This window comes from Motacilla alba, chromosome 28 (assembly GCF_015832195.1).
Source record: "Motacilla alba alba isolate MOTALB_02 chromosome 28, Motacilla_alba_V1.0_pri, whole genome shotgun sequence".
Classification (NCBI taxonomy): domain Eukaryota; kingdom Metazoa; phylum Chordata; class Aves; order Passeriformes; family Motacillidae; genus Motacilla; species Motacilla alba.
The window spans coordinates 3,942,043-3,966,839 of NC_052043.1; the positions used below are offsets into that span (position 1 = coordinate 3,942,043).

Consider the following 24,797-nt stretch of genomic DNA (forward strand, 5'->3'; position numbering starts at 1 on the left):
CTGCTCCCATCCTGTTCCTGTGTTGTGGCCTGGCTCAGGAGGGTGCTGAGGTGCTGTGACACATGTCCTGACCCTGGAGAGGATAAAACCACCCCTGAGGAAGATGAAGTCACTCCTGGAGAGGATAAAATCCTCCTGGAACCCTCCCTTTCCTATCTGCCCCATCCCACCCCCCTACTGCAATTCTGTGGTGATTTCACACACTTTGAGAACTCACAAGCTGTTCAGGCGTTTGGCTGGAGAACTGAACCACCCTCTGGAGCAGGAGAGTGGGGAAGAAAGAGTTGGGATTTTATTTCAAGGCAGATCTCCAGCGGTGAGCGCACAGCGTGCCAAAGGCCTGCAGAGACACGAGCAGCTCATGCCACGGAACCAGCACAGAGAGCAAGTAAAATCCAGGGAATTTCTGTTGGGAAACCATCCAGCCAGGAGCCCTGGCCCTCTCCTGTGGGCACCAGACAGTTTGGGCTCATTCACAAGCAGACAACACAAAGGCACCACTGTGACTGCACGGGGGAATGAGGAATGAGCTGCTCCAGGGTGCGTGGCAGCACCTTCCCAGCTGGAACTGCAGAGTGACAGAAACACAGCAAGAACCAGAGAAAAGGAAAAGCCAGGCCCTCACAGTGCCCCTCACACCCTGATGCCAGCAATCCAGAGCTTTTTGGGAGCTCTTCAGGGTGGGGGTCGGAGCTTGGCTGCACAACCACCCCCATTCCTGACAAACCCTGCCCGGTCCTCCTGCAGCAGAGGCAAAAAAATCCCCACATTCCAAGTGCCAAGGTCCCGCTCGAGCAACAGCTGGAGCAGGAGCTTAAAATGTGCCTCATGCTCAGATTTTGAGGCCCTGGAGCAAGAATTTGAGGAAAATCCAATTCATCCTCGTGCTCAACGCATCAGGGCACAGCAGCAGCTGTAGGGAACCACTGTCAGAGGGAGAAGGATGGTGAGGGCCAGGCAGGGGGAGCCTGGCCCAGGGCTTTGGAGACAGGGAAGACACCGAGATCAGCAGATGTCACTCAACAGCTGTGAGGGAAATGGCTCTGCTAGGATTAAATATCTGCCATGGAGTAGAACTGGGGTATGACACCACAATATGGTGATGTCCATACTCCCACCTGGAGCGTTGTGTCCAACTCTAGGGCCCCCACACAGGAAAGACATGGGCCTGTGGGAATGAGTCCAGAGGAGGCCCCGGAGATGCTGCCAGGGCTGGAGCCCCTCTGCTCTGGAGCCAGGCTGGCAGAGCTGGGGCTGCTCACCTGCAGAAGAGAAGGCTCCAGGGAGAGCTCAGAGCCCCTGGCAGGGCCTGAAGGGGCTCCAGGAGAGCTGCAGAGGGACTGGGGACAAGGCCTGCAGGGACAGCACCCAGGGAATGGCTCCCAGTGCCAGAGGGCAGGGCTGGATGGGATCTTGGGCAGCAATTGTTCCCTGGCAGGGGGGGCAGGCCCTGGCACAGGGTGCCCAGAGCAGCTGGGGCTGCCCCTGGATCCCTGGCAGTGCCCAAGGCCAGGCTGGACACTGGGGCTTGTAGAAACCTGGGATAGTGGAAGGTGTCCCTGCCATGGCAGGGGGTGGAATGGGATGGGCTTTAAGGTCCCTTCCAACACAAACATTCTGGGATTCTGAGATAGCTTTGGAAGAACATTTTGGGCAATAAATTCAGCCACATGCTAAAGGGATTCCACTCCACTCACCTTCACTGTCCAAGCCCATTTACTCCAGGGGTAAGAGTCTCCTTCCAGGCAATACCTGGGGAAAGCAGACACCAGCACTGCCAGGGGCTCTCTGCACTTTGGAAAAGCCACAGAAATGACCCCAGTGCTTGGGAGACGGGGCTTTCTCCACACCTCTGCTCTCCAATCCCGTTGTTAGAAGATGGGAACAATGGCAGCACCTTTGGTCAAAGCTGCATTTCTAAAGAGTACAAACCACAACAAGGCACTCACACTAGTCCCCAGCACAGAGGATGAGCCTCATCCATCAGTGTGCTGTTCTTTCACAGAGAAAACAACATGCAGTGGGAGACTTTGGAGGAACAGAGAGATTTTGCCATTTCCCTCTGCCAGATAACTCTGGTTACCTAGGAACAGACACTTCTCTGATGCGGCCAGTTCTCCTCATCAAGCACAGGATGAGCATTTATTGTCTTGTGATCAGGAGAAAAACACAAACAAAACCCAGAGCTCCACAGGTGACATGAAACATCACACACAGACACGCCACGTGACGCCTGACCACACCAGGAGCCAGGGCCGGGTTAATGGTGTTAAGAACTGTTAGAAATCTAATGTAAACACTTAAAAACATACAGAGGAGTCCAAAAATGAAAATAATTAAGCCATTTGTTCAGGCAGCGTGTTGGACTTTCTGGAATTACGGTTTCTGGCATCAAAGAGGAGGGAGGGGATGGGATGGCAGTTCCCACCTGGAGGTGCATTGATCTCCGCAGGGATCTCAGGCAGTGCAGGCCAATGGGGGGTGATTTTGGTGTCCATTCTGGTGGGCAGGCTCCCAGGCATCCCCTCTCCTTGCATCAAACATTTCCAGTGTGACTGAGGGTGGGTGCTTCATCACAGCCCCCAGATTCTCCAAGGGGAAAATCCCAAAGAGAAGCAGGATGTGGAGCCCCCAGCAAGGCTTCTCCTCTTGGTTCCTTCAAAACCTCCAACTTGACACACTGAAATGGGGCAGGAATCAAATGGTTTTGAAGAATTTTGGCAAGAGGATGGCAAGGGGCAGGACTGAGGGACACGGGTGCACCATGTCCTGGCTCCCAGGTGTGGCCAGTCCCACCTTCAGCCCTCACCCCGTGGTGCATCCATCGTATTTCCAGGGAGTCAACGCCAGGCAGTTCTTTCATCACTCCGATGGCAAGCGACAAAGAACACTTAAAATCACACTTGACACTACACAAAGGCACCTAAAAGCTTCACAATGCCATCAGGTCATGTTCTCTTAAGAAGGCTCCAAGAGCTCGTCCTCCCAAGCACATTGCACACTCTCCAGGAAAAACCCCTGGTGTTGGGAGCACATTCCACGCCCCAGAGCCAGGGGAGGGTTGCTCCTGCAGCAGGAGTCAGTGTGGCTGTAAACAGAAATTTGGGGAAATCTGGGGTTGCTTTTGTTTTGGCCCTGGTAACACAGGGGTCATGCAGACTCCAGACTGTGCTTCCCTCATTATTTACAGTGAGACAGGATGAGTTAATAGGGAAACAGGGAATTCTACAGGGGCGAGGGGGAAGCAGGAGCTCTCCTCTGTGAACTGTGATTTCATTAGATAAGGCACATATAGAGAAAAAATTTCAAAAGACCACTTGCAAATCAATTCCACCTAGCTAGGACCGTGTCCCTGTCCCTTTCCAGGAGCCAGTTTTGTTTCCCAGTTGCTCAGTGTGAATTTGGGAATTTGGAATAACCCCACTAACAGCCTGCCAAGGCAGCAGGCTCCGGGTCTGATCCCCAGGGTGCCCAACCCCTCCAGGTCTCCCAAACAGAGCACTCTGGATCATTGGCCAAAACTTTGAGAGCCAAAGACTTGGAACACTTACTCCCTATAAAAAAATTTGGAACTGACCTTCCAGTTTGGGCAGGTTAAAAAAAATTCACAGCAGACTGAGGGGGAAGAGGAAACCACAGCCTTCGCTGCCTGGATCGCTGTAGGACACAGGGAATTGGATGGCTCAGGCACAGGATGGAGATGAATGACAAGGTGGAGGATAATCTCAGGGAAAACAATCCCTCTCAACAGCTTCATCCTCCCTTCAGCTGATCGTTGGAGAAAGGCAGGAATCTCTCTCTCATGGAAGTCCTGCCAGCCACAGAGCCAACAGCAGCCAGAAGGACTAACAAGCTTCCCTTGGTCTCCCAGGCCCCAGTGTAATATCTGGAGTTCAGCTACACCAGCAGAAGGCAGAATTAAACTATTCATTGTAACAGAAGCATTTCCAAACCACACTGGGGCTGCAGCACTGAGATCAATCATTATCTTGCATCCAGCACAAAACCTGGCTGGAAGTTCCATGGTTGGGAAATCTTGTGCTGAGTCCCTGTACCAGGGTGAACATCACCAAGGCCCACTGTCAGCTCTGCACTGGTTTCCACTGGGCTTTGATCGAGGCTTTAGCAAGCAATCATGAACCTAAGGAGATGAATCTGTACCTTTGGAACACACAGATCCAGCACGAGGTTTTGGAAGCAGGGAAAGCAAGAGCTGTACCATCACAGCAGTCTGAGCCAGCCAAAGGAGGACTTGTGGGGACTTCCCATCCGAGGACTCACCCAGGGCACCTCTGTTACCTGCAGGGATCCTCCCACGGAGGGTGGAGCTTTCACAAATCACTTCGGGCTCACCAGTACCAAATAATTTAAGTGCTGCATTTCCCTTAGAGTGAAAAATTCCACGTTATTCATCCAGGAGAGTAAACACCAGTTGCTACTAATGCTCTGATTGCTTTTGCTATAGACGGCGTGGTGCTGTGCGGGGCATTCCATGGAAGCTGAGCAGGAGCAGGGGCAGGAGCAGCTGTGGGAGTGTTGCCATCGTGGGGAAGCTGAGCCTTTTCCAGGGATGGTCAGGAGAGGATTCCCTCGAGCAAGGGCAGTGAAGGGTTTGTTCTCAGTCTGCAACGAGGCAAATACTGGTGACTCAAGGCAAACAAAAAGCTTTCTGCCATGGCCGTGCAGTGCAGCGAGGTGGGAAGGGCTGAGAGCACGGATATTCCGCAGGGATCGGGAGACAAGAACCAGGAAGGTCCTTGAGATGAGTGGGGTGCTTGGGGGGGAATGCAAATGATCTTTTCCAAGAGCAAGAATAAAAAGACCAAAAAGGAGAGACTCCAGGCAGTTTGCAGCTGTTCTGCTTAAGGCCATTGGTTTGCAGAGGGGTAGTTGGGCACTGTGGGATACTCTGGCAGGCTGTTCCCAGAAAAATTGCTGTACTGGGCCTCCCTGCTGGGAGGGTTCCTCCATGCGCCGCTGTTCCACTCATCTTGAGCCTTCTGGAAGCTTCCACCAGCCCCTCGGTAGATCTTATGTACCTAAGGGATAAAAGGGAGGACAAGAGGAGAGTCAGCACCAGGAGCCCAGAGCTGAGCCCCTGCAGCCACTTGGAACAGGATTTGTTCCTGTCTCTGTGAAGAGCTGCAGTTCTGAGGAACAAAGCACAAAAACTGCAGTGATACAGTGAACAGAGGTGCAGATAGAGAATATCAACCCAACACTTGAACACGTTCCAGCTGCATGCCCAGAACTCAGGTGGGGGATCCCACAGCAAGGCAGCCAGCCCAGGCCAGGGGCTTGAAACCTCTCCAACAGAGTCCAACACCACTGCTTCCACAGAGCTTCTGTTTCCCCTGCCTGCCAAAGCTTTCCAGAGAGTCCCACAGAGTCCTTGTTTCTGCAGAGACCCAATTCCCACCCTGTCACCTGGTCCCCATTGCAGATGCTTCACCACTGACCATCCCAAGGAGCAACAAATCATGGAATCACAGGATTGCTGAGGCTGGAAAGAACCTCCAAGAGCAGCAACTCCAACCATCAGCCCAGCTCCACCCTCATGTTCACCACTAACCCATGTGCCCAGGGGCTACATCCACACATTTTTTGAACACTCCCAAGGATGATGATTCCACCACTACCCCGGGCAGCCTGTTCCAACATTTTACAATCCTTTCTGTGAAAAATAAATGTTTCCTAATATCCAATCCAATCCTCCTGCCTTCACAGAGCCTCAGGTTCCTCCACATGAAGCTTGCTTTGCATGACACAAAGCAACATCACCACATGACACTGTGACAATTTCCAGCCTGAGCTGTCTTGTGCTGTCTAGATTTGTCCTCCAGAAACTCTGAGAGACATCAACTGACTGCACTGTGCAACCTTTCAAAGCAGTGATGGCTTGTGGTGGCTGCTGAGCTGCCTCTTCACATTATTGTGATACACAGCAGGGATTCTCCAAGGTAGAGAGAGATCTGAAGAATCCCAGAATCCCAGCATGGTTTGGGATAGAAGGGACCTTAAAACTCATCTCATTCTGCTCCCCTGCCATGGGCAGGGACACCTTCCAGTAGCAGAACCTACCCTTACAATGCAGATGAGCATTGCGACTGCTGACATGGTGAACATGATGGCAGGGAACAGCATGAACACAGCAGCTGCCACGCTGGTGCTGAAGAAGGTGATGGCTGCCAACCATCCACTGGAAGAAACAGAAAAAGAGACACAGTACCATTATAATCTGCTTTTCAAAGTGTCCTTGTTATCACAAAAACTGTTTATGTGCTTATAAGGCCCTGGCACAGGGTGCCCAGAGCAGCTGGGGTTGCCCCTGGATCCCTGGAAATGTCCAAGGTCAGGCTGGATGGAGCTTGGAGCAGCCTGGGACAGTGAAAAGTGTCCCTGCCCATGGCAGGGGGTGGAATGGGATGGGCTTTAAGGTTCTTTTCAACCCAAAGCATTCTCTGTTTTTGTGATTCATAACCCAGAAATTATAAGGCAGCTTTTAAGCTCTTGAAAATGGAATGAACAATGAAGACAATTGACAGAATTCAATGCAGGTATTTCCCTAAGATCTCAACTCTCACTTGCCAGCATCCCTCACTAATTCAGTTGAGAGCTTTAAGGGACAGCCAGCTGCATGGATTTTGGGAAGACAAGACATATTCCCAAGCTGCTTTTGGTTGTGCATCTAGAGACCAGAACCTGAAGCAGGGAACACCAGGGTCCTGTTATTTATACTCCATCACCATTCCTTTCCTGGCAAAAAACAGGTGAGGCATCAGCAATTCTGAAACCAGGGTGTTAAATGGATTGCTAAGACTTTCCATTACTTGTAGTTTCAGCAGGAATTGCTCTCGAGTCTCTGTAGACAGGAAGTTAAAATGCCAAACAATTATAACCCAACCAGGGACAGACACTAACAAGCTCCCATTTATTTTAGGAGAACTCTCACAGTACTTCTCATAGGCCAACAATGAGTCACCACACTCAGCTCACCGTGTGCTGCCAGCACTGAGGGCAGTGCTGAGCCTGACACAGTAAAAGAAATGGGAAAAGAAATGGACGCTGAGGGAAGAGGCTACAAAGAGCAACCAGGTGAAGATCACAGAATGATCTGGGCTGGAAGGGACCTTAAAGCCCAGCCAGACCACATGGGCAGGGACACGTTCCACTAGCCCACGTTGCTCCAAGTCCCATCCAACTTGGCCTTGATTTCTGCCCAACACAGCAATGAAACCCGAATGGTGCACCCCAAGAGCAGATACAGCTATGCCACTGGGGAAATCAGAAAGCTTCCTCCTCTCCACCTTCTACAGGCTCCCAGCAGCCTCTCCAAGCCCATGGAAGCAGCCACAGCCCAGAGCTCCTGGGCCTGCTGGGACATTCCCACTTACCACGCTCCCCATCCAGAGAAGCCAATCGCCTGCAGGACCGTGAGGAGGAACTGCGCCCCAAAGATGAAGAAAAAGGCCATGAAATTAAAGGAACTGTCTGACCTGTGGAGGAAGAAAGGAGGTCAGGGGGGCACTGGCACCTTGTGCTGCTCCACACCCATGTCTGACCCCACCACCACATTCAAACCCTCCACAGTGGCTCCAGAGGGTTCCCCCCACGGCTGTGTGCTGGGAGGCTTCTCCCCCTTCCCTGGCAGTGAGAGCACACAGCTCCATGACTCAGCAGCACAGACTGTCTCCCAATAATCTGGCTCTTGCAGTTGCCCTCTCCAAGGAATTGCACGTATGATGACACACAGGAGAGGCTGAGGGACACGAGTCTCCTACACAGAGAGTCTGAATCATTCTCTGACCGACTGTCAGCCCAGCCTGACACCTGCCCAGCTCTGCCCTGGCAAGGAGACACTCAGGGGCCTGATGCTGGCAGGCAGAGCTTGTCCATACACTAGAAAGGATCACTGAGCAGGAGAATTCCAGCTGGGAATGTCTCAGTGTCTGCTTGCCATCATGTTCCCACAGCCATGGTAAATAATCCAGCACTGGGACATCATAGGAGGGAAAACAGCCGTGAGAGAGGTGGGTGGTACCCTGAAAGCAGAGGCACACTTCCCATCTCTGCAGGCTCCCCATTCTCAGGATGTAAAGGTGAGGTCCTTGAGTTTATGCAGGTACAATAATTAGCATGAAAATGACCCCAAGCAAGATGACCAGAGACATTCACAGTCTCTGTCATGGGTGCACTGGGGCCCAGCACTGCCCTGCCCATGTCTGGGCTCTGCCACAACACATCTTCATCCCATCAAACCAGCCACATCAGGCACATCTGAAGTTCCTCAAACTATCATTTTTAATGATACAAATGATTCCCATACTCCAAGGAACTCAAAGGGCCAATGATTTATTTACAGATCTACAGAAAATGCCTCAGGTGCTTGTGAGGCAGTTTGGTGCAAAGGAGAGTAAGAAAAGAGCTCCAATCACTGTCAGCTCCTGCTTAAACCCTGAAAGTATTTAAATGCTTATTATTTTAATTATTTTTGTTATGCTGATGGTTGTTAGTTTTATAATTCTAGCCCCTGATGCCTTGGGAGGAGATGAGGGAGGTGAGGCACGTTGAGAAGCCTCCAGGCAGACCCACGCTTCTCAGAGCTGCCCGTGTTGGTCTGGGTGTCTGTCACAGATGGTGGCTCTGGAAGATTTGTTATCCTTGAGTATCCTCACAATCCCACCCTTCAAATACCACCTCAGAGTGCAGCATTGAGAAAGGAATACTTTAGGCAGGGCCTGCTGACAGTGGTGCCTGGCAGAATCCAATTAACAAGGATTAGGCTCGAGGCTGAGCCTTCAAACAGACTCTTGCAACTCCGACCTGAAGGGGCTGGAGGAGTCTTCATTTGAAAGGATCTGCAGGAATTAGTGGGGATACAGAGAAAAGGTGATTTCTCATCCAGCTTTCTGGTGCAGATTTACTACAGCTTTGCCCTAGCACCAAAGCTCTGCGGCTAATTGAATTTGGGATGCAGCGGGATGACGAAGGTTTTACAGGAGCATCCTCACAGGACGGGGTGCCAGCACTGAAGGGTGGCCTCCTCCAGGACAAGCAGGGCTGATTTTGCCTCTGCAATCACCACCTGTGATCCCAACAGTGCTGCCCCTCTGCAGTGATTTCCAGTCCAACTGCTGTCCCAGGGAATGATCCCTGGGCTCCCCACGCTGTCCCTGGGGTTGAGTCTTTTTTTAACTGCAAGTCTCTGCACAGAGTAACCTCGGGGACCTCTCAGCATTCATTGCATAAACACATCCAAACAACGTTCAAGGAATAATGAGAAACGGCCCTTGTGGAGCCTGGGGGAGGTCAGCAGGGAGGAGTAATTTTTCCCAGACTTTAGAGTGGAAATTCCTCTTTGAACAGAGCTCCAGCACTTGGAGGCCCTGGGGCTTCTGAGCTCGAGATGGGGACAAACTCCAGCCCCACAGGGCAAGAGTTCAGAGCTGGGATTTTCACGTCTCTTGGAACTTTGAGACAAATCCAACCCTTCTCTTTCTAGCAGAAATGACCCTCCCCTGTACTCCATGATGCCACTGGTGATTTAACAGCATCCAGCATCCAGTGCTGTGCGCACACAAAGCATCAGCTCAGAAGCACATTTAAACAATTAATTCATCATGGGCTAGACAGGACCCACCTGTCACTTCCCATTTCCATCAGCTGCTTTTGCTGTCCTCCAAACCAGCTCATCACAGAATCTGGTGAATAATCAAAATCCAGAGCATCCTACCAGGAACAGCTTTACCTTCAGAGGGCAAACCCCTGACTGCTGTGTAGGGTGTGGTGGTGGCACTGGGCAGGCCCCTCCTTTCCCTGTGTCAGGCTGGGAACTGCTCAGGCCCCCCCCAGCTCTGCCAGGCTTTACACATTAATGTTTGAGTGATGCCTCGTGGTCCACAGCAAATGCAAATGATTATTAATTAAAGCAAAAATGTAGGATGGCTTTAAATATTTGTAGAGTTTCAGAAGGACTGACTCCAGGGAACTGCTTTTATCTAAAAAGCTAAGCAGACAAGCTCTCAAGTAGCTGGAGACAGGAATCAGAAGAGTTCTCAAAAACTAATAATAGTCTTCCATCAAAATAAGCCTCAATGAAGCTTTACCAAATTAGTACCTATTTTAATGCTGCACTGAGATGAGGGTGCTGCTAAGTTTGAGATATTTAAGTAAAATATGAATTTAACCCTCTTAGAAGTGCCAAACTGCTCACCTCCAATCTTACGTGACCCTCAGTCCTGCAGCTAACATTTAGAAGTAGCCACATTCTTCTTCATTTTGAAAGTAAACAAGACATTCAGACACGAGGTGCTGAACCTCCACCCCAGCCAGTGAGATCTGCCCCAGCAGCACTCCCCAGCAACAACTGAGGAAACTCCCAGAGGGAGCTGCACCAGAAGCACCTCGTGGGCTGGTACTCACCGAAAGGCTTTGTAGGCAGGTCGGAACCAGCAGATGTAGCCACAGGGGCTGAAGAGGATCAGCCAGAGGATGGCCAGGCCAAAGTTGGCCCCGTAGCCTCCCCCGATCCACCAGGCCAGGCAGGCGATGAGGTTCACGGCCAGCGTGATGCAGTAAACTGGGGAGAGGGCACAGGAGAGAACGTGGGGTGGGGCACTTCCAGGACTTCGGGAGAAAAGGAAACAAAAGAAAATGGCTGGGGCTGTGTGAGGGGGTTGGGACAGAGCTCAGGGAAAGGTTCTTCCCCCCGAGACTGCTGGGCACTGCCCAGGCTCCCCAGGGAATGCTCCCGGCCCCAAGGCTGCCAGAGCTCCAGGAGCGTTTGGACAGCGCTGCCAGGGGGGCTCAGGGTGGGGTTGTTGGGGTCTCTTGGTTAACACCATTAACATCAGCTGGACTGATGGTCCCTGTGGATCCCTGCTAACTCAGGATACCCCAGGACTCTGTGAAGCCCCCAGGGTTACAGTGGGAACAGTCCCTGGGGCAGCAGTGCAGCTGCTCTGAGCGAGGCGCAGGCTCCTGTGTGACCTGGAGCTGGCAGCACAGGAACATCCAGCTCCAGAGGGATCCTGCAGCACAGGGGTGAGGGAATCTTTTATGACATGTCAAAGCATGGAGAGCTTAGGTAGCAACTGATGTGACCAATACAAGACTCAGGCTGGTGTTATTATGAAGTATAAGCAAGGTCTAATTTCCATTTAGAGCAAAACCCCTTTGTGAGAGGAGAGGGGGATGATCCCAGTCCTGCCCCTGCCTCTGAATGACTCTGTGCTTCTGGGGCTGCCTCAGGAGCTATCTCTGAGCCAGCTCAGTGCCTTGCAGGCTCTCTCTCTTCTTCCCTGGAACTCTGAGGAAGCCTGGATATCAGCCTGGGGGCTTGGCAGTGCTGCCTTGAGCAAGGGGATAAACAAACTCCAATCAAGCTGAGAATACGGGACCACAGGGGTGGCTTAGAGGCCTTTTCACATCCCTGTTCCTGTCACTTGGATAAAAAGGAACATTTGACAAAGGCCCCCAGGGCACAGCAGTGCTGCACTAGGTAGCAGTCTACGAAGGGATGCTGCTCCCCCATTTTCCTGGAGCTCACATCCCTGGAAAGGGGGTTCAGCTGTCCCTGCATCCCCCCAGGCTCTGCCAGGCTCAAAGAGGCCAATTTACAAGCTTCTCTTTTGGAAAACTGGTGGTGACTCTTCAAACCCTTTGTGGTAACGTGCATCAACAAGCACAGAGAAAGGAGAAGGTGGAAGGTCCAAACACCGAAGGCCCTGCAGCACAGCCTGGTGATGAACTCATGGTGACACTCTGGACCTTGGCCTCAGTTACTCAGGCAAAATCAAACCCCTGAATTTCTCTTCACCTGTGCCAAGGGAATGAATGCGTCCTGCCCATGCCCCACTCCACTCCCTGCAGCTCCCCTGCTCACCACTGCCTTGGTCCTCCTGGCACTGACCCACCTGCTGCCCACAGCCTGGGGGTCCTAAACAACTGCAAGGTTTTATGGCACAAAATCATACTGACAACACAGTCAGGGGAACAAAACCTACACCCAGCTGCTACTTCTGACTTACACGTGGCCTGAGAGTAAAATAAAACATTGTTTTACTGCAAAGAAAATGTCTTCTGAGTGGCTAACAAAGCTTCGTACACAATGGGATTCGATGTGTCTTAATGTTGGGGGGAAGAATATTAGTTATTTAAATTAATTAATTCTATGTATTTAAACTAACAGTTTGTAGATTCCCCATCCATGGAAGTGTCCCAGGTCAGGCTGGACAGGGCTTGGAGCAGCCTGGCACAGTGGAAGGTGTCCCTGCCCATGGCAGGGGGTGGCACTGGATGGGCTTTAAGGTCCTCCTAACCCAAACCATTCAAGAATTCCATGAATCAATGTTATTTCATTTACACACCAATTAACTGTACTTCAAATATCCATTTTCAGAAGCTATTTATTCTCCAGAAGTGACTTATTTGAAAATACCCAACAAAACAACACCAAGCCAGGGGCAACTGCAAAGTTTAAAGAAATTTCTGGCTCTCCCTGTGCCTCAGGTCAGAGTTTGTTCTCCAGCAGTGGGAGCTCTGGTACAACCTTCCCCAAACCTCCCTCCACCTTAATCCAGTGCTCACATCCAATTAAAGTAATGAGCAATCACCCTTCCAGCAATGACTTGTGTGTTTCTACTTTTCAAAACTGGCCTTTTCTTGTTTACCTTCTTCCCTTTACACATCTCTCTCCAACCCACGCCAAAAACCAGGGAGACCCTCAAAGGAAGTGCACTGCAGATGGAAATGTGAAACTCCTGAGTGCAGGAGATGGAAATGTGAAACTCCTGGTGCAGATGGCAGCTCTCCTGGCCATGCCCAAATCCCTGGCTCTCCTCCAGCCTGCCATTAACTCGACTGAGGGACTCTTTGTTTTGGGAGAGGGGAGGACAAAGGCGGCTTTACAGCTTCGACACCGCACCAGTGAGTCTGGAGGGACAGGCAGCTTCTCCAGGCAAGAAAATTACAGAGCTCATTGCAGCAGCTCCACATAACCAAAGAACAATGGAGCCATGGATTATGCCATTATTTATGCACACAAATCTCTCTCCTACACACATCCCGTGCATCTGGAATAAAAGCCACGCCACCAAATGCAGAGCTGGCAGAAAACAAGCTTTCCTTCAGTGAGAAGGGTAAAGAGGATGACAAGCATTTGGGGGAAAAAAAAGATAAGCAAGGCAAAAAGATTCTTAATCTTGCAAAGCATTCCCTGTGGTTTCCGAGGCCTGCCACACCGATTTCATTCCTTGCAGGAGAATGGTCAGTTTTCATTCCTGGTTCCTCAGTGGCTGAGGCAAACAACAGGAGCCCAGGGCCAGGAGCTCTGCTCACACAGAGCATCAGCACGTCACCAGCTGGGACGGGATCAGCTCCCAACTGCAGCAGGACGTTTGGGGGGCTCTGGAGAGCTAAGGAAGAGCCAGCATGCAGCAAGAAGATATTGCTTCCATTGGGAAGGGAAATGGGGGGATAAGAGGGAATCTTGGCCTTTCTAGAGCGAGGTGGGGAGCCAGGTAGCACCAAATGGGCCAGATTTATTTTATCTAAAATTCTCCTATTACTCTTACTTTAGGGGAACTGGGAATTTCCTTAAGGTAGCTACTTTTAGGAGTTAAACAGGGTTTATAAAAAGGCTGCAGAGGGACTGGGGACAAGGCCTGGAGGGACAGGACACAGGGAATGGCTTCCAGTGCCAGAGGGCAGGGCTGGATGGGATCTTGGGCAGGGATTCTTTCCTGGCAGGGTGGGCAGGCCCTGGCACAGGGTGCCCAGAGCAGCTGGGGCTGCCCCTGGATCCCTGGCAGTGCCCAAGGCCAGGCTGGGCAGGGCTTGGAGCAGCCTAGGATAGAGGAAGGTGTCCCTGCCATGGCAGGGGTGGCACTGATTGGGCTTTGAGGTCCCTTCCAACCCAAGCCAGTCTGGAATTCTATGATCATTTGACATTAATAAAGGTATCAAACATGGTCTGCTTTCTCCCTCAGATGTACTATCAGACTTTTCCAGCACTGATACCCTCCTTTCTTCAAGATATCTCAAGGATTCAAGGCACAACAGCATAAAATTCAGGTTAAAGCTCTAATAAATTTATATTAGAGTATTCTAAGGGGGATCATTGCTCCTCATCAAAACTTTAAAGCACATTAGTCATTGAGATCTATGGGTTTTAGTACAGAAACACCTTTTTCCAGCACAGCTGTTTTTATTCAACTTACAGATCCACACATGATAGATTCTCTTCACCAGGAACTGGTAATCGATGGGAATTTCATCAGCAAAATTCTGGTAGAAACATGGTTTCAGAGGGATGAACTTGGGGAGCGGCGGGAAGTTATTCACCTTTTCTGGAACACAGAGCACAGATTTCAGCTGGGAGCAGAAATGTGTTGTATCCTCCACATGTTCTCAACAGGGCTGCATGTTCATCCTCTCCCCAGACCACAAATAGATTGGTTTTCTTCCTCAGCCAGGACATTTGTTTTACTACACACAAGGCTGAGAGGGGAATAGGAACGAGCTAACAAACATCACGTGGATCTAACAGCTTTACACATCCGTGTGAAGTTGTGTGAAAGGTGCTGCAAGAAAAAAACAACTTTAAATAAGCTCCAGGATGAGCTTCCTCTGGGAGGGGGAGGCCTCAGCAACATCTGGGGGAAACAGCTGCACAGAGGTGCTCAGTTACAACCCTTCAGAAACCCACAGCAAGAGGAAAGAAAGGCTGGGGAGTGTCCAGACAAGCAGACTGACCTTCAGCCACCAGTTCTGGGTAGGCAGGAGCATGTCCTGGCCATGGGCCAGGCCTTAGGACCTGCTGTAGCCTGGGACAATACGGAAGGGTGCCTGAAGGCATCCCCAAAGTGGAACTGTGTACCCAAGAATCATCCAGTTCTTCGAAATAAGTCAGAGTTGGGAAGGAATTCCTGGAATTCCTGGCCCTGGCACAGGGTGCCCAGAGCAGCTGGGGCTGCCCCTGGATCCCTGGCAGTGCCCAAGGCCAGGCTGGACAGGGTTTGGAGCAGCCTGGGACAGTGGAAGGTGTCCCTGCCATGGCAAGGGTGGCACTGGATGGGCTTTGAGGTCCCCTCCAACCTAAACCATTTTGTGATTCCACGATTCTGTGTCAGGGATGATCTTGTTTTGAAAAGATTTTTAATGGAAAAAGGGTACATTCAAGTTTTTCCTGCAAGGTTAAGCCATAGGGGGAAAAAAAAGGCAAAGAAAAAAAGAAAAAGCTTTGCATTCGGAGACAATAAATCAGCAAATGCTGCCAAAAGCTATATGGTGAAGAAAACTCTACCTTGGGAAGAATTTCTGTTTTAAAATCAAGTAATTAAATGCCTAAATCCTCTGCTGCTGTCAGCTCCCAGATTTGTCTGTGTGTGCCTGGATGTGTGCTCCTACATGTTTGGGAATGTTTGCTCTTGCCTTCCAGAGCTGATTAAAGTTTGATTCCAGGGCATTGTGACTAATTGTCTCTAGCCTCCTTCAGCCCCAGTAAACAGAATTAAAAACAACCAGAGGAAGAGATGAAGAATGTCCTGGGAAAACCTCCAAATGGCACAGGAGACAAGAGGAAATGTCTGAACAAGAACTGTCAGCACAAGAGCTCCCCTTCCCTTCCCATTATCTCCGGCTGAGGAGACATTTTGCAGGAGCAGCTCCTCAGCTCTGTTTGAAGGTTGGCAGGGAAGAGCCTGGAGCTGCAGCCAGGCTTGAGGAAGGAAAAAGGCTTTCCCTCATGCATATTTTCACACAGAAAATCTGGTGAGAACACCCACTGGGAATACATCAGAAGTAGCTATGGAATAATGTCTGAAGTCACCAGCCCAATTTGACTTCTCCTGATAAAAACAAACATCAAGCCCCTCCTCACCCACCTCCCTTAAACCCACTCCACATTCATTCAGATGCCCTCCAAGCTGGTTTGAGTTACTGGTTAACACCACTGCTGACTCCATCCCATAGAGCTGAGGGCCCACAGATGCTTTCAAAGTCCACAGGAATTTGGACTCCTCTGCATTCATTTTTTGTTTGCTGTAAACACCTAATGGGATTTCTCCTGCACAGTGTGTCCCTGCAGCCTAGAAAGGGATTTAACAATGCTGGATCAAGGGAAAGGGAGGGGACACAGCGTTTAAAGCTGAAAGGACAGGTCTCTAGGGAAGCCAGGAAGACCAAGATTAATCAACCACAGTAAAGGCAGATTCTCTCACAAGGTTTTGTTGTTGTTTTTTTTTTTCTGAGGGATGAGGAAACTTTTGTTCTGTCCCTCTTCAACAGCTGAAGCTGCAGATTGTTCCTTTGGTTCTGCTCTCTCCCATTTGTTGTCATGGACAGCAGAGCTGCTTCCAGCTCCCACGTGGTGGGGCCAAAACCAAGCAGCCACTGCAGTTTGTCGTTTTTCAAGCTCATAAAATGGTCCAAACACCCCCAGGATTGTTTGCTAGGTACACAAAGCTGGGGATTACACCTCTTCTCTGCTGCTGCCCAGCTGCTGCCCACCTCCTCCCACCCAGAGACCTGCAGTTCCCAGCTGCTCTGGGTTACTTCTGAGATTAGACAAAATAAATTATATTAAAATACCCCCTTTCATGTCTGACTGCAGAGCTTGGAGTGCTACAGTTCTCCCATCAAGGCTGGGATCAACACATCTGATCAGCAAATGCACCCCATGCTTTCAAAAACCAAACTGCATCACCCATGAGCAGCAGCTGGAGGCAAATTCCAGACTTCCTCTTATTTCAAAAAAGGTTGGAATTTTGTCACTAATTTCACTGCAAGTGTAATTCAGATGGATTAATGTCAATAGCACAGCTAGGAACACTGTGGAAAGCCTCTGGAAAGAAGGAATTACTCCCATGTACTTTGTTTCTGAATCAATTCCACCCTCATAAAACTTTTAAGCAAGTCACACCTGAACCTTTATCACCTGAGCAGAAACCTCAGGTGACAGATCAGGCAGGACACAGCAGGAAAGTGAATGTGGCCAAGGCAAGAGAAGTAGCTGAAGAGCTTTAGGGATCACCAAGGTCTTGGAGAGGGACACAGGTCACATTCCTGACATGTTACAGCCACCACAGCATCCTGAACCACACTCTCTGAATCCACTCTCCCTGCCTGCTGGACCTGAGGTGCTCTTACCTGCCATTTCTAATACTTCTGTTCCCTGGTGGGGTTTCAGACAGAGCAATAGATCTGCTGGAGAAAGAAAATCAGGTCAGCACATGCCACCAACCAGCAGCCAGAGAACCCCCTGGAAATGGGAATGTTCCCAGCGTGTGACAAACACGAGCCCAGGGTTCCCACCACAAACCACTCATGCCCATCACCCAGAGGAGGAAGGCTGGAGCCTCCCAAAAAGGATCCTGATTTCTCCTTGTGCAGAGGAAGCTCTGGCAGCACCTCATTCAGCCACTTGGAAGGTTTGCATCATCCAGCAGCAAACAAAAGTGCCCCTGGCACTCCCTGGCAAAGGCTGAGGAGGCTCAGGGAGCCCCTGCAGCTCCCAGGGGCAGGCACACAGGTCAGGGTGGGACCCAGCAGAGCTCATACCTTGGAAGAGAAATGTGTAAAGCTCACCAGACTTAATGCCTCATTTAGGTGTTGAGATGATTTTTTGGCTCCTGGCTCTCTGTGGTGCTTCCCAACTCCTGGAACAAACAGATAATCCCTGTTAGCTGGGCACTAAACTCCAGCTAACAAAAAAACAATCAGCTGGAACCAAACCCAACACCCCTCATTATTTTAGAAATTCTGCACAAATGCAGATTCATTCTTCCTGTTACCAGCACTGAGTGTGGCTGGAGCTCTGGCAGAAGCCAGTCCTGGGAAGTTTACCCAGCATCAGCCATGCTGCTGATTTTGGCAGAGCTGATCCCACAGATGAAAACACAGAGAGGTCTTTGCTGAGTTTTAATTCCACCCCTTCTTCCTTAAGGATAAAAACACCATGTGTCCCTACCTGCAAATCCCAGAAGGGAAACACAGAACACACAAACCAAGCCTGCACACCAGCACTGTGGAGTCTGACAGAAATTAAGGCAGTCTAGACTAAAACCTGCCCCTACAAACACCGACAGCAGCTGCAGCAGCAGTGGGGTCAGATCAGCCACCCTGTACCCAAATCCCTCAGGATATACAGCAGCTGGTTCTGCTGCACCTCAGTGCTGTCCTCGGGTAAGGCCTGGAGGCTGCAGAGTTTTGCACTGGCACAGCTGCTTTCTTGGGTTGCTTTTGCTTTGCCTTTTATTTATTTTTTTTTTTTTAGCTACTCTAACCCTGCCTATGGAGACAACAGCACCTGGGACTGTAGCAGCAGCCTGCTCTTCCTCTGCAGAGATGTATAAGCTTAAATATGTTTGCACAGAGGAGAACATATTATTTTCCTGGACCAGTCCCTAGGAAGCCCCAGCGTGTGGACAGGAGGATCTGTCCCCATCCCTGCCACAGCTGAGGCCTCAGGGCTGTCCCTCAACACTAACACTGCCCAACACCTCCTGTAACTGATGGTTTGGAAATGGGAACCTTTTGCTTTGCATTTTTCACATGTGTGAATAGAAAACAAAGGATGAAGAGGGTTAAGAACACCATTAAACTTCACCCCACCCTTCTGCAGCTGCTCTCAGTTGAGATCTGGGAATTTCAGGGGGAGAACAAATGGCCCACAAACACCAGCTACACTAAAGCACTAAGAGAGACGAGTCCTTCACTGAAGAATGAGCCTGCAAATAATCCTTTTCTTCTTCTTCAGAGGATTATTTAGCTGCTGCACTTCAGTGTTGGTGTCCTACGGCTGCAGAGAGGTGTCTGTCCACTGGAAAAAGGATCAGAAGGAAAGACTGAGGGGGACATTCCTGGCTTGACAGAGCCACACAATGGGTTTCCTGCCATGGCCAAACAATGGTTTTCCTGTGCCCTCCTCTCAAGGAGACCTGTGGTGCTGTGGAGAGGTTTTAACTCAAATAAATAAATAAAACCCCCAGATAAAGCAGCATTCGGGTGAAGCACCCCCTTCCATAGAAAGATGTGGTTTGGGTGCAGAAAGCAGCATTAAGAACAATTCTTTCTGCAAGGATATGCACACATGGCCATGTTTTACATTGAGTAATCACCTCCTGAGATGTGCTGACCTTCCCAGCTCCTGGTAAAAGGAGGAGCTTCTTCCCAAGAATTTCTTCCCAATATCCAATCTAACCCTGCCCTCTGTCAAGTTTGAAGCCATTCCCCCTTGTCCCTTCACTACACCCTCTTATGAACAGTCCCTCTCCAACATGTAAATCAGATCCCTATTCACCTGGGATCCCTATTTTCAGTTTAATTGGGAATAGGTGAAACCAAACACCCTGAACCCACTGCAGAGATTTTCTTCATCTACAGCCCACTGCTTGTGGAGGGAGGAAAATCCCACACATGCTAAGGAAACTCGGGTGTGAAGTGAACTTCCTTTTTCCACTGTGCTCATCTGTGGTCAATGAATAACTGTGAAGTTCACAGTCCAATGCACATGACTCAGGAGTCCACTGGAGACACTTGGAGCTTTTCTTCACCAGGATCTCGGAGACAAAATGCCCTGTGTCAGTTCCAGGGACACGACTTCCCTCTCAAACCAAGACACAAACACAAGCAGTGCTGTTTTTCCAGGCAGACACCACCACGATTCCTTTGAATGTGACTGCAGTGTGAAACACTGCACCACCTCAGACTGGGGAAAATGTTGTGAAGGAATTCCCCTGGGAATCTGCTTTGAAGCACATTTTGAGTATCACAGAATCCTGGAATATCCTGAGCTGGAATGGACCCTCAGGGATGATCAGCCCAGCCCCTGTCCCTGCACAGGCACCCCAACTACCCCACCCTGAGCCCCCCTGGCAGCGCTGTCCAAACGCTCCTGGAGCTCTGGCAGCCTTGGGGCCGGGAGCATTCCCTGGGGAGCCTGGGCAGTGCCCAGCAGCCTCGGGGGGAAGAACCTTTCCCTGAGCTCCATGGCAAGCCCTGGCACAGCTGCAGCCCTCGCTGGCCTCCTGTCCCTGTCCCAGAGCAGAGCTCAGCCCCTGGCCCTGTGCCTGCCCTGGGGAGGAGCTGCAGCCCCGAGGAGCCTCCCCTCAGTCTCCTGTGCTCCAGCTGAACGAGCCGAGTGCCCTCAGCTGCTCCTCAGCCCCTTCCCCAGCTCCGTGTCCCTCCTTTGGGCACTCTCCAACAGCTTTGGGTCCTTCTGATCTTGGGGTGCCCAAAGTGCCCCCAGCACTGGAGGTGAGGCTGCCCCAGGGCAGAGCAGGGTGGGACAATCCCTCCCTGGGCCTGGTGTCCCCCAGGACAGGGTGGCCCTTTGGGCTGCCAGGACACAGCGGTGACTCAGATCCAACCTGCCACTGACCAGGACCCCCAGGGCCCTTCCCACGGCTCTGCTCTCCAGCCTCTCATTGCCAGTTTGTCCCTGCATCCAGGGCTGCCCCATCCTTGGGCAGGATCTGACATTTGCTCTTGTCACTTGTCACATGGCTGGGGGTTGCTCACCCCCCATTTGTCAGGGACTCTCTGTGGGGCCTCTCTGCCTTCCAGGGGGTCAGCAGCTCCTCCCAGTTTGGTATCCCCTGCATTCCTGCTACTGCAAATGCTACTCCTCAGTCCCCTGCTCTATTCTGCCCATACCAAGTCATTTTAAAAGTTTGTTATTTCTCCCTGCTGTTTTCTCCACTATCACAGGGAGGGGGCAGAGAACAAGCAAAGGCCAGGCCAGAAGAGGAGCAGTGAGAGTGACAGGGAGGTGGCAGAGCTGAATTCATTCCTGCTTTGCCATAAACCCACCAAGTGACCTGGAGTATGTCCCCAGGACCAGATTCACAGGACACTGGCTCCTCTCGTGCCCTGCAGATGTCCCAGCCAATCTCAGAAGAGCCCAATATCCCAAGCTTTCCATCCAACAAATCCCCCAGTTTTTGAGTCCTTGCTTTAGGATATTTTCTGTACTGCCTTTGCATTTTCATTCTGATTAGATGACTCTGCTCCCAGGGAACAAGTGACAGGGCAAGAGGAAATGGCCTCAGGTTGTGCCAGGGGAGATTCAGGTTGGACATCAGGAGGAATTTCTCCATGGAAGGGGTGGTCAGGGGGCAGGGGCTGCCCAGGGAGGTTTGGAGTCCCCATCCCTGGAGGTGCCCAAGGAAGGCCTGGATGTGGCACTCAGTGCTCTGGGCTGGGGACAAGGTGGGCATGGGGAACAGGATGGACTGATGACCTCAGAGGGCTTTTCCATCTTCAAAGATGCAGCAAGGCAAGCTTCCACACGATGCTGTACTCCAGGGATTCACCCAGAGCCCTTTGCCAAGAGCAAGCAGAGGGGCAGGACCCCAGCAAAGAGCAGAACTGCCCACACTCCCTCATCAACAGGGATTTAACAAGGGAAACGCGAGCAGAGGGAGGAACCCGGGCACAACACACAATCCTGCCAGCAGTTCAAGCTGAGCCTGTGGGGAGGACCATCAGCCTACCAGGCTTCCAGAACCCATCCCGAGCCAGCAGACCCCAGACCTTTCAGAGGAACCTAAAAGGAACGAGACCCCCGCAAGGATCCTGGAGATCTGGGTTTGAAATCACGCAGCCAGCAGAGAATCAGCGCAGCTCTGCTGCTCCCAACACAAGCAAACACCTTTCTCATGATCCCTCCAGTTGAATTTAGAGAGGAAATGGTGGCCCTGCACTGGTTTCAAGACAAAAGGCAGGGTTTGAGCCTCTTCCAGATACCCAGCTCTTACCAGGAACTTCCCAGAGAGCCCAAGGCAGCAGCAGCCACTCCAAAACAATCGGCTCAGCACTATAAACCCAGAGCTGACACAGCCCGGCTTTGGCCGTGCTTCCTCTCCCTGACACACCACCAGCGCTCACAGGGTGGGACACCGTCCCTGCAGGGACACAACCGGCCAAAAAACAACTCCAAAAGCCACCCAGCAGCACCAGGGAGAATGGGGAAACCGTACGGCAGCAGCGCCCTGAGAAAAGGAGCAGGGGACAGTGAAGTTCCAAGGGTTATCCCCTCCCCACAGCATTCCAGGAGGCTCATGAGGACTCCCAGCTACACAGGGGCTTCTGCTGCCCTATCTCCCCCCATCCTGGAGCTGAGGACACAGCAGATGTGGAAGCAATTCCCCTCAGGGCTCCCCCAGCCTCTTTACACAGCCCTGTGCTGCCTCAGCAGGGGGGCAGGAGCCTTAATTTGCCTATGCAAAACCCACAGCAGACAAATATTGATTTTGGTACAACCACATCCAGAAGTGAAGCGTGTCTGCTCAGGAACAGCAGCTCAGATGGCTCAAGAAGGCAGAAGGCACAGAAACACCCATGCTTGGGACACCAGCCTGTTCCACCCCTTGTCACCTGCTCAGACTGGCCTCATACAGAAGAAATGGACTGCAGACAGCAGCAAAAATATTAATCAGTCCAGAATAACACTGAAATGCAGATAAATCAATCCACCAATTGCTTAATTTCTAACCCACTGCTCTCTTCATCACGGAGTTTTTGAGAGAGTTACAAAACGCTGAGACCAGAAATTAGGAGGAGAAATTAGAAGGGGAAATAAAACTACGACATCCAGGTGCTGTCTGTCGAGGGCACCACACACACCTGCGGTGCCCGAGCCACACAGACCAGAGAGCTTCGCCCTCAGAACCCCGGAGTCACAAACCTCCCCGGCAGGAGCGGGGCCGCTGTGTCACCCTGTCCCCTCAGCCGTGTCCCCAGGGCCAAGGCGGGAGCGAGAGGCGGCTCCCGGGAGCAGCCCGGGGCTGGGGGTCCCGCCCGCCGCGGCACACGGGACCCGGCCCGGCCCGGCCCGGCCCGGCTCGTCCCGCCCGCTGCCCCCGATAGCGGCTCCCAGCGGAGCTGCCCCCGATCCCTCCCCCGCCCGGGCCGGCCCCGATTCCTGCCCGGAGCCGGCCCGTCCCGCCGGGCCTGTCCCCGATAGCTCCCCAAGCCCAGCCCCCGGGCCCCCTCCCCGGGCACCCCCCGTTACACCCCGGGCTGAAGCAGTGCCACCGCCCCCCCTCGCCCCCCCGACACCAGGAGCCCCGGAGACCACCCGCGATCCCTCCCGACCCCCAGCTCGCCGCCGCTCCCGGTCCCCCGCCCCTCCCCCGTGGCCCCCTGCTCCCCTCATCCCCCAGACTCCCAGCTCCCCCTCCCCCGGCACTCCCCCGACCCTCAGCTCCCTCTCCCGGCCCCCAGTTCGCCCCAGCCGCGCTCCTCCTCCCCGACCCCCGTCTCCTCCATCCCTCCGCCCATGCCGCCCCCGGCCCGCCCGCTGCCCCCGGCCCGATCCCCCCGCGCCCACCTCAGCGAGCGCCCGCTCCCGCTCCCCCGGGCCGCCGCGGGGCGCGCTGGGAAACAGAGTCCCGCCAGCAGCCACCGCCGCTGCGCGCCCCGCGCCGCGAACTACAACTCCCAGCGTGCCTCGCAGCGCACACCCACCGCTGTCATGTGAGGGGCGGGGCGGAGGGGGGGCGGTGGCGCGGGACGGCAGCCGGGAGGGACAGAATTGTCCGAAGGAGCGGGACCGACCCCGCCCCGGGGAGCGGCTCCGGGGCCGGGGCACGGCCGGGGGAGCCGGGGCTGCTCACCGGGAGAGAGGGTCCGGCTGCTCACCGGGAGAGAGGGTCCGGCTGCTCACGGGGAGAGAGGGTCCGGCTGCTCACCGGGAGAGAGGGTCCGGCTGCTCACGGGGAGAGAGGGTCCGGCTGCTCACCGGGAGAGAGGGTCCGGCTGCTCACCGGGGAGAGAGGGTCCGGCTGCTCACCGGGAGAGAGGGTCCGGCTGCTCACCGGGGAGAGAGGGTCCGGCTGCTCACCGGGAGAGACGGTCCGGCTGCTCACCGGGAGAGAGGGTCCGGCTGCTCACCGGGGAGAGAGGGTCCGGCTGCTCACCGGGAGAGAGGGCTCCGGGGACAGCGCAGAGCCCTGCCACGGCCTGAAGGAGACGGCCTGGGGACAAGGCCTGCAGGGACAGCACCCAGGGAATGGCTCCCAGTGCCACAGGGCAGGGCTGGATGGGATCTTGGGCAGGAATTGTTCCCTGGCAGGGTGGGCAGGCCCTGGCACAGGGTGCCCAGAGCAGCTGGGGCTGCCCCTGGATCCCTGGCAGTGCCCAAGGCCAGGCTGGACAGGGCTTGGAGCAGCCTGGGACAGTGGGAGATGTCCCTGCCATGGCAGGGATGGAATGGGCTGGGATTTAAGGTCCCTTCCAACCCAAGCCGTTCCCTGATTCTGGTACAGCTCAGTCCCGAGAGCACTGAAGAAATTAAAGTTTTTCCAATTCAAGACTTTGAGGGATTCATTTTCAGTCTCACTCTTTGCTAAAATTTAAAATCACTATTCCCAACATTATTAACATTATTGTTTGTGGGGTTTTTTGCTTTACTGTTTTCCTTTTTAATTTTTTTTTTACTTTTTTTTACTTTATAAAACAGACTATTTTTTTTCCTGTAAATTTTGTGCAATATGTACCCACAGACCACACCTCAGTGAAAAGGTTGTCATCCATACATTAGGCTACTTTTTGTTTAATGTTATAAAAAATAACAATAGTTTTGTCCTTAAATTAATATTTCTTCCTTTCCTGCCCTCCCTTCCTAAGGTGCCTGGTCTAAAAGACGAATTTTATTTTGTTTATTTAATTTTTTTTCTGGTCCCTTCCAGCCTGAACACTTCTAGAGCTCCTTAAGTCCTTATTTTCACCACATTAGACTCCTTAAAATAGCAGGGATCCCTGTTCAAGGTCTCAACTCTGCAAATCCTATTAAT

The 24,797-nt window shown here is 52.3% G+C and overlaps 1 protein-coding gene across 6 annotated transcripts; it reads right to left on the minus strand.

The window, feature by feature from the left end:
• Window positions 1-1,631: 1,631 nt before the first annotated feature.
• SCAMP4 (secretory carrier membrane protein 4) lies at window positions 1,632-23,456 on the minus strand. 6 transcript variants are annotated; one of them, XM_038163997.1, is made up of 8 exons: window positions 23,333-23,456; window positions 17,587-17,657; window positions 17,149-17,202; window positions 14,220-14,348; window positions 10,423-10,579; window positions 7,395-7,496; window positions 6,082-6,199; window positions 1,632-5,039 (listed from the first exon to the last, which is right to left on the minus strand). In XM_038163997.1, exons 3-8 carry the CDS (start codon window positions 17,153-17,155, stop codon window positions 4,863-4,865), a joined length of 690 nt encoding a protein of 229 aa, XP_038019925.1. In that variant the 5' UTR covers window positions 17,156-17,202; window positions 17,587-17,657; window positions 23,333-23,456; the 3' UTR covers window positions 1,632-4,862. The 6 variants fall into 6 exon arrangements, with proteins under 6 accessions (XP_038019925.1, XP_038019922.1, XP_038019927.1 ...); XM_038163994.1 differs by having other exon boundaries at window positions 17,149-17,205; XM_038163999.1 differs by lacking the exon at window positions 23,333-23,456 and adding an exon at window positions 22,688-22,822.
• Window positions 23,457-24,797: the final 1,341 nt, after the last annotated feature.

Coding starts and splice junctions, on each gene's coding strand:
- SCAMP4 (XM_038163997.1), bottom strand. Junction 6,200..7,394: donor TTCTCTGGATGGGGAGCGTG/GTAAGTGGGAAT, acceptor TGTTTCTTCCAG/TGGATGGTTGGCAGCCATCA. Junction 5,040..6,081: donor TGCTCATCTGCATTGTAAGG/GTAGGTTCTGCT, acceptor TTTATCCCTTAG/GTACATAAGATCTACCGAGG.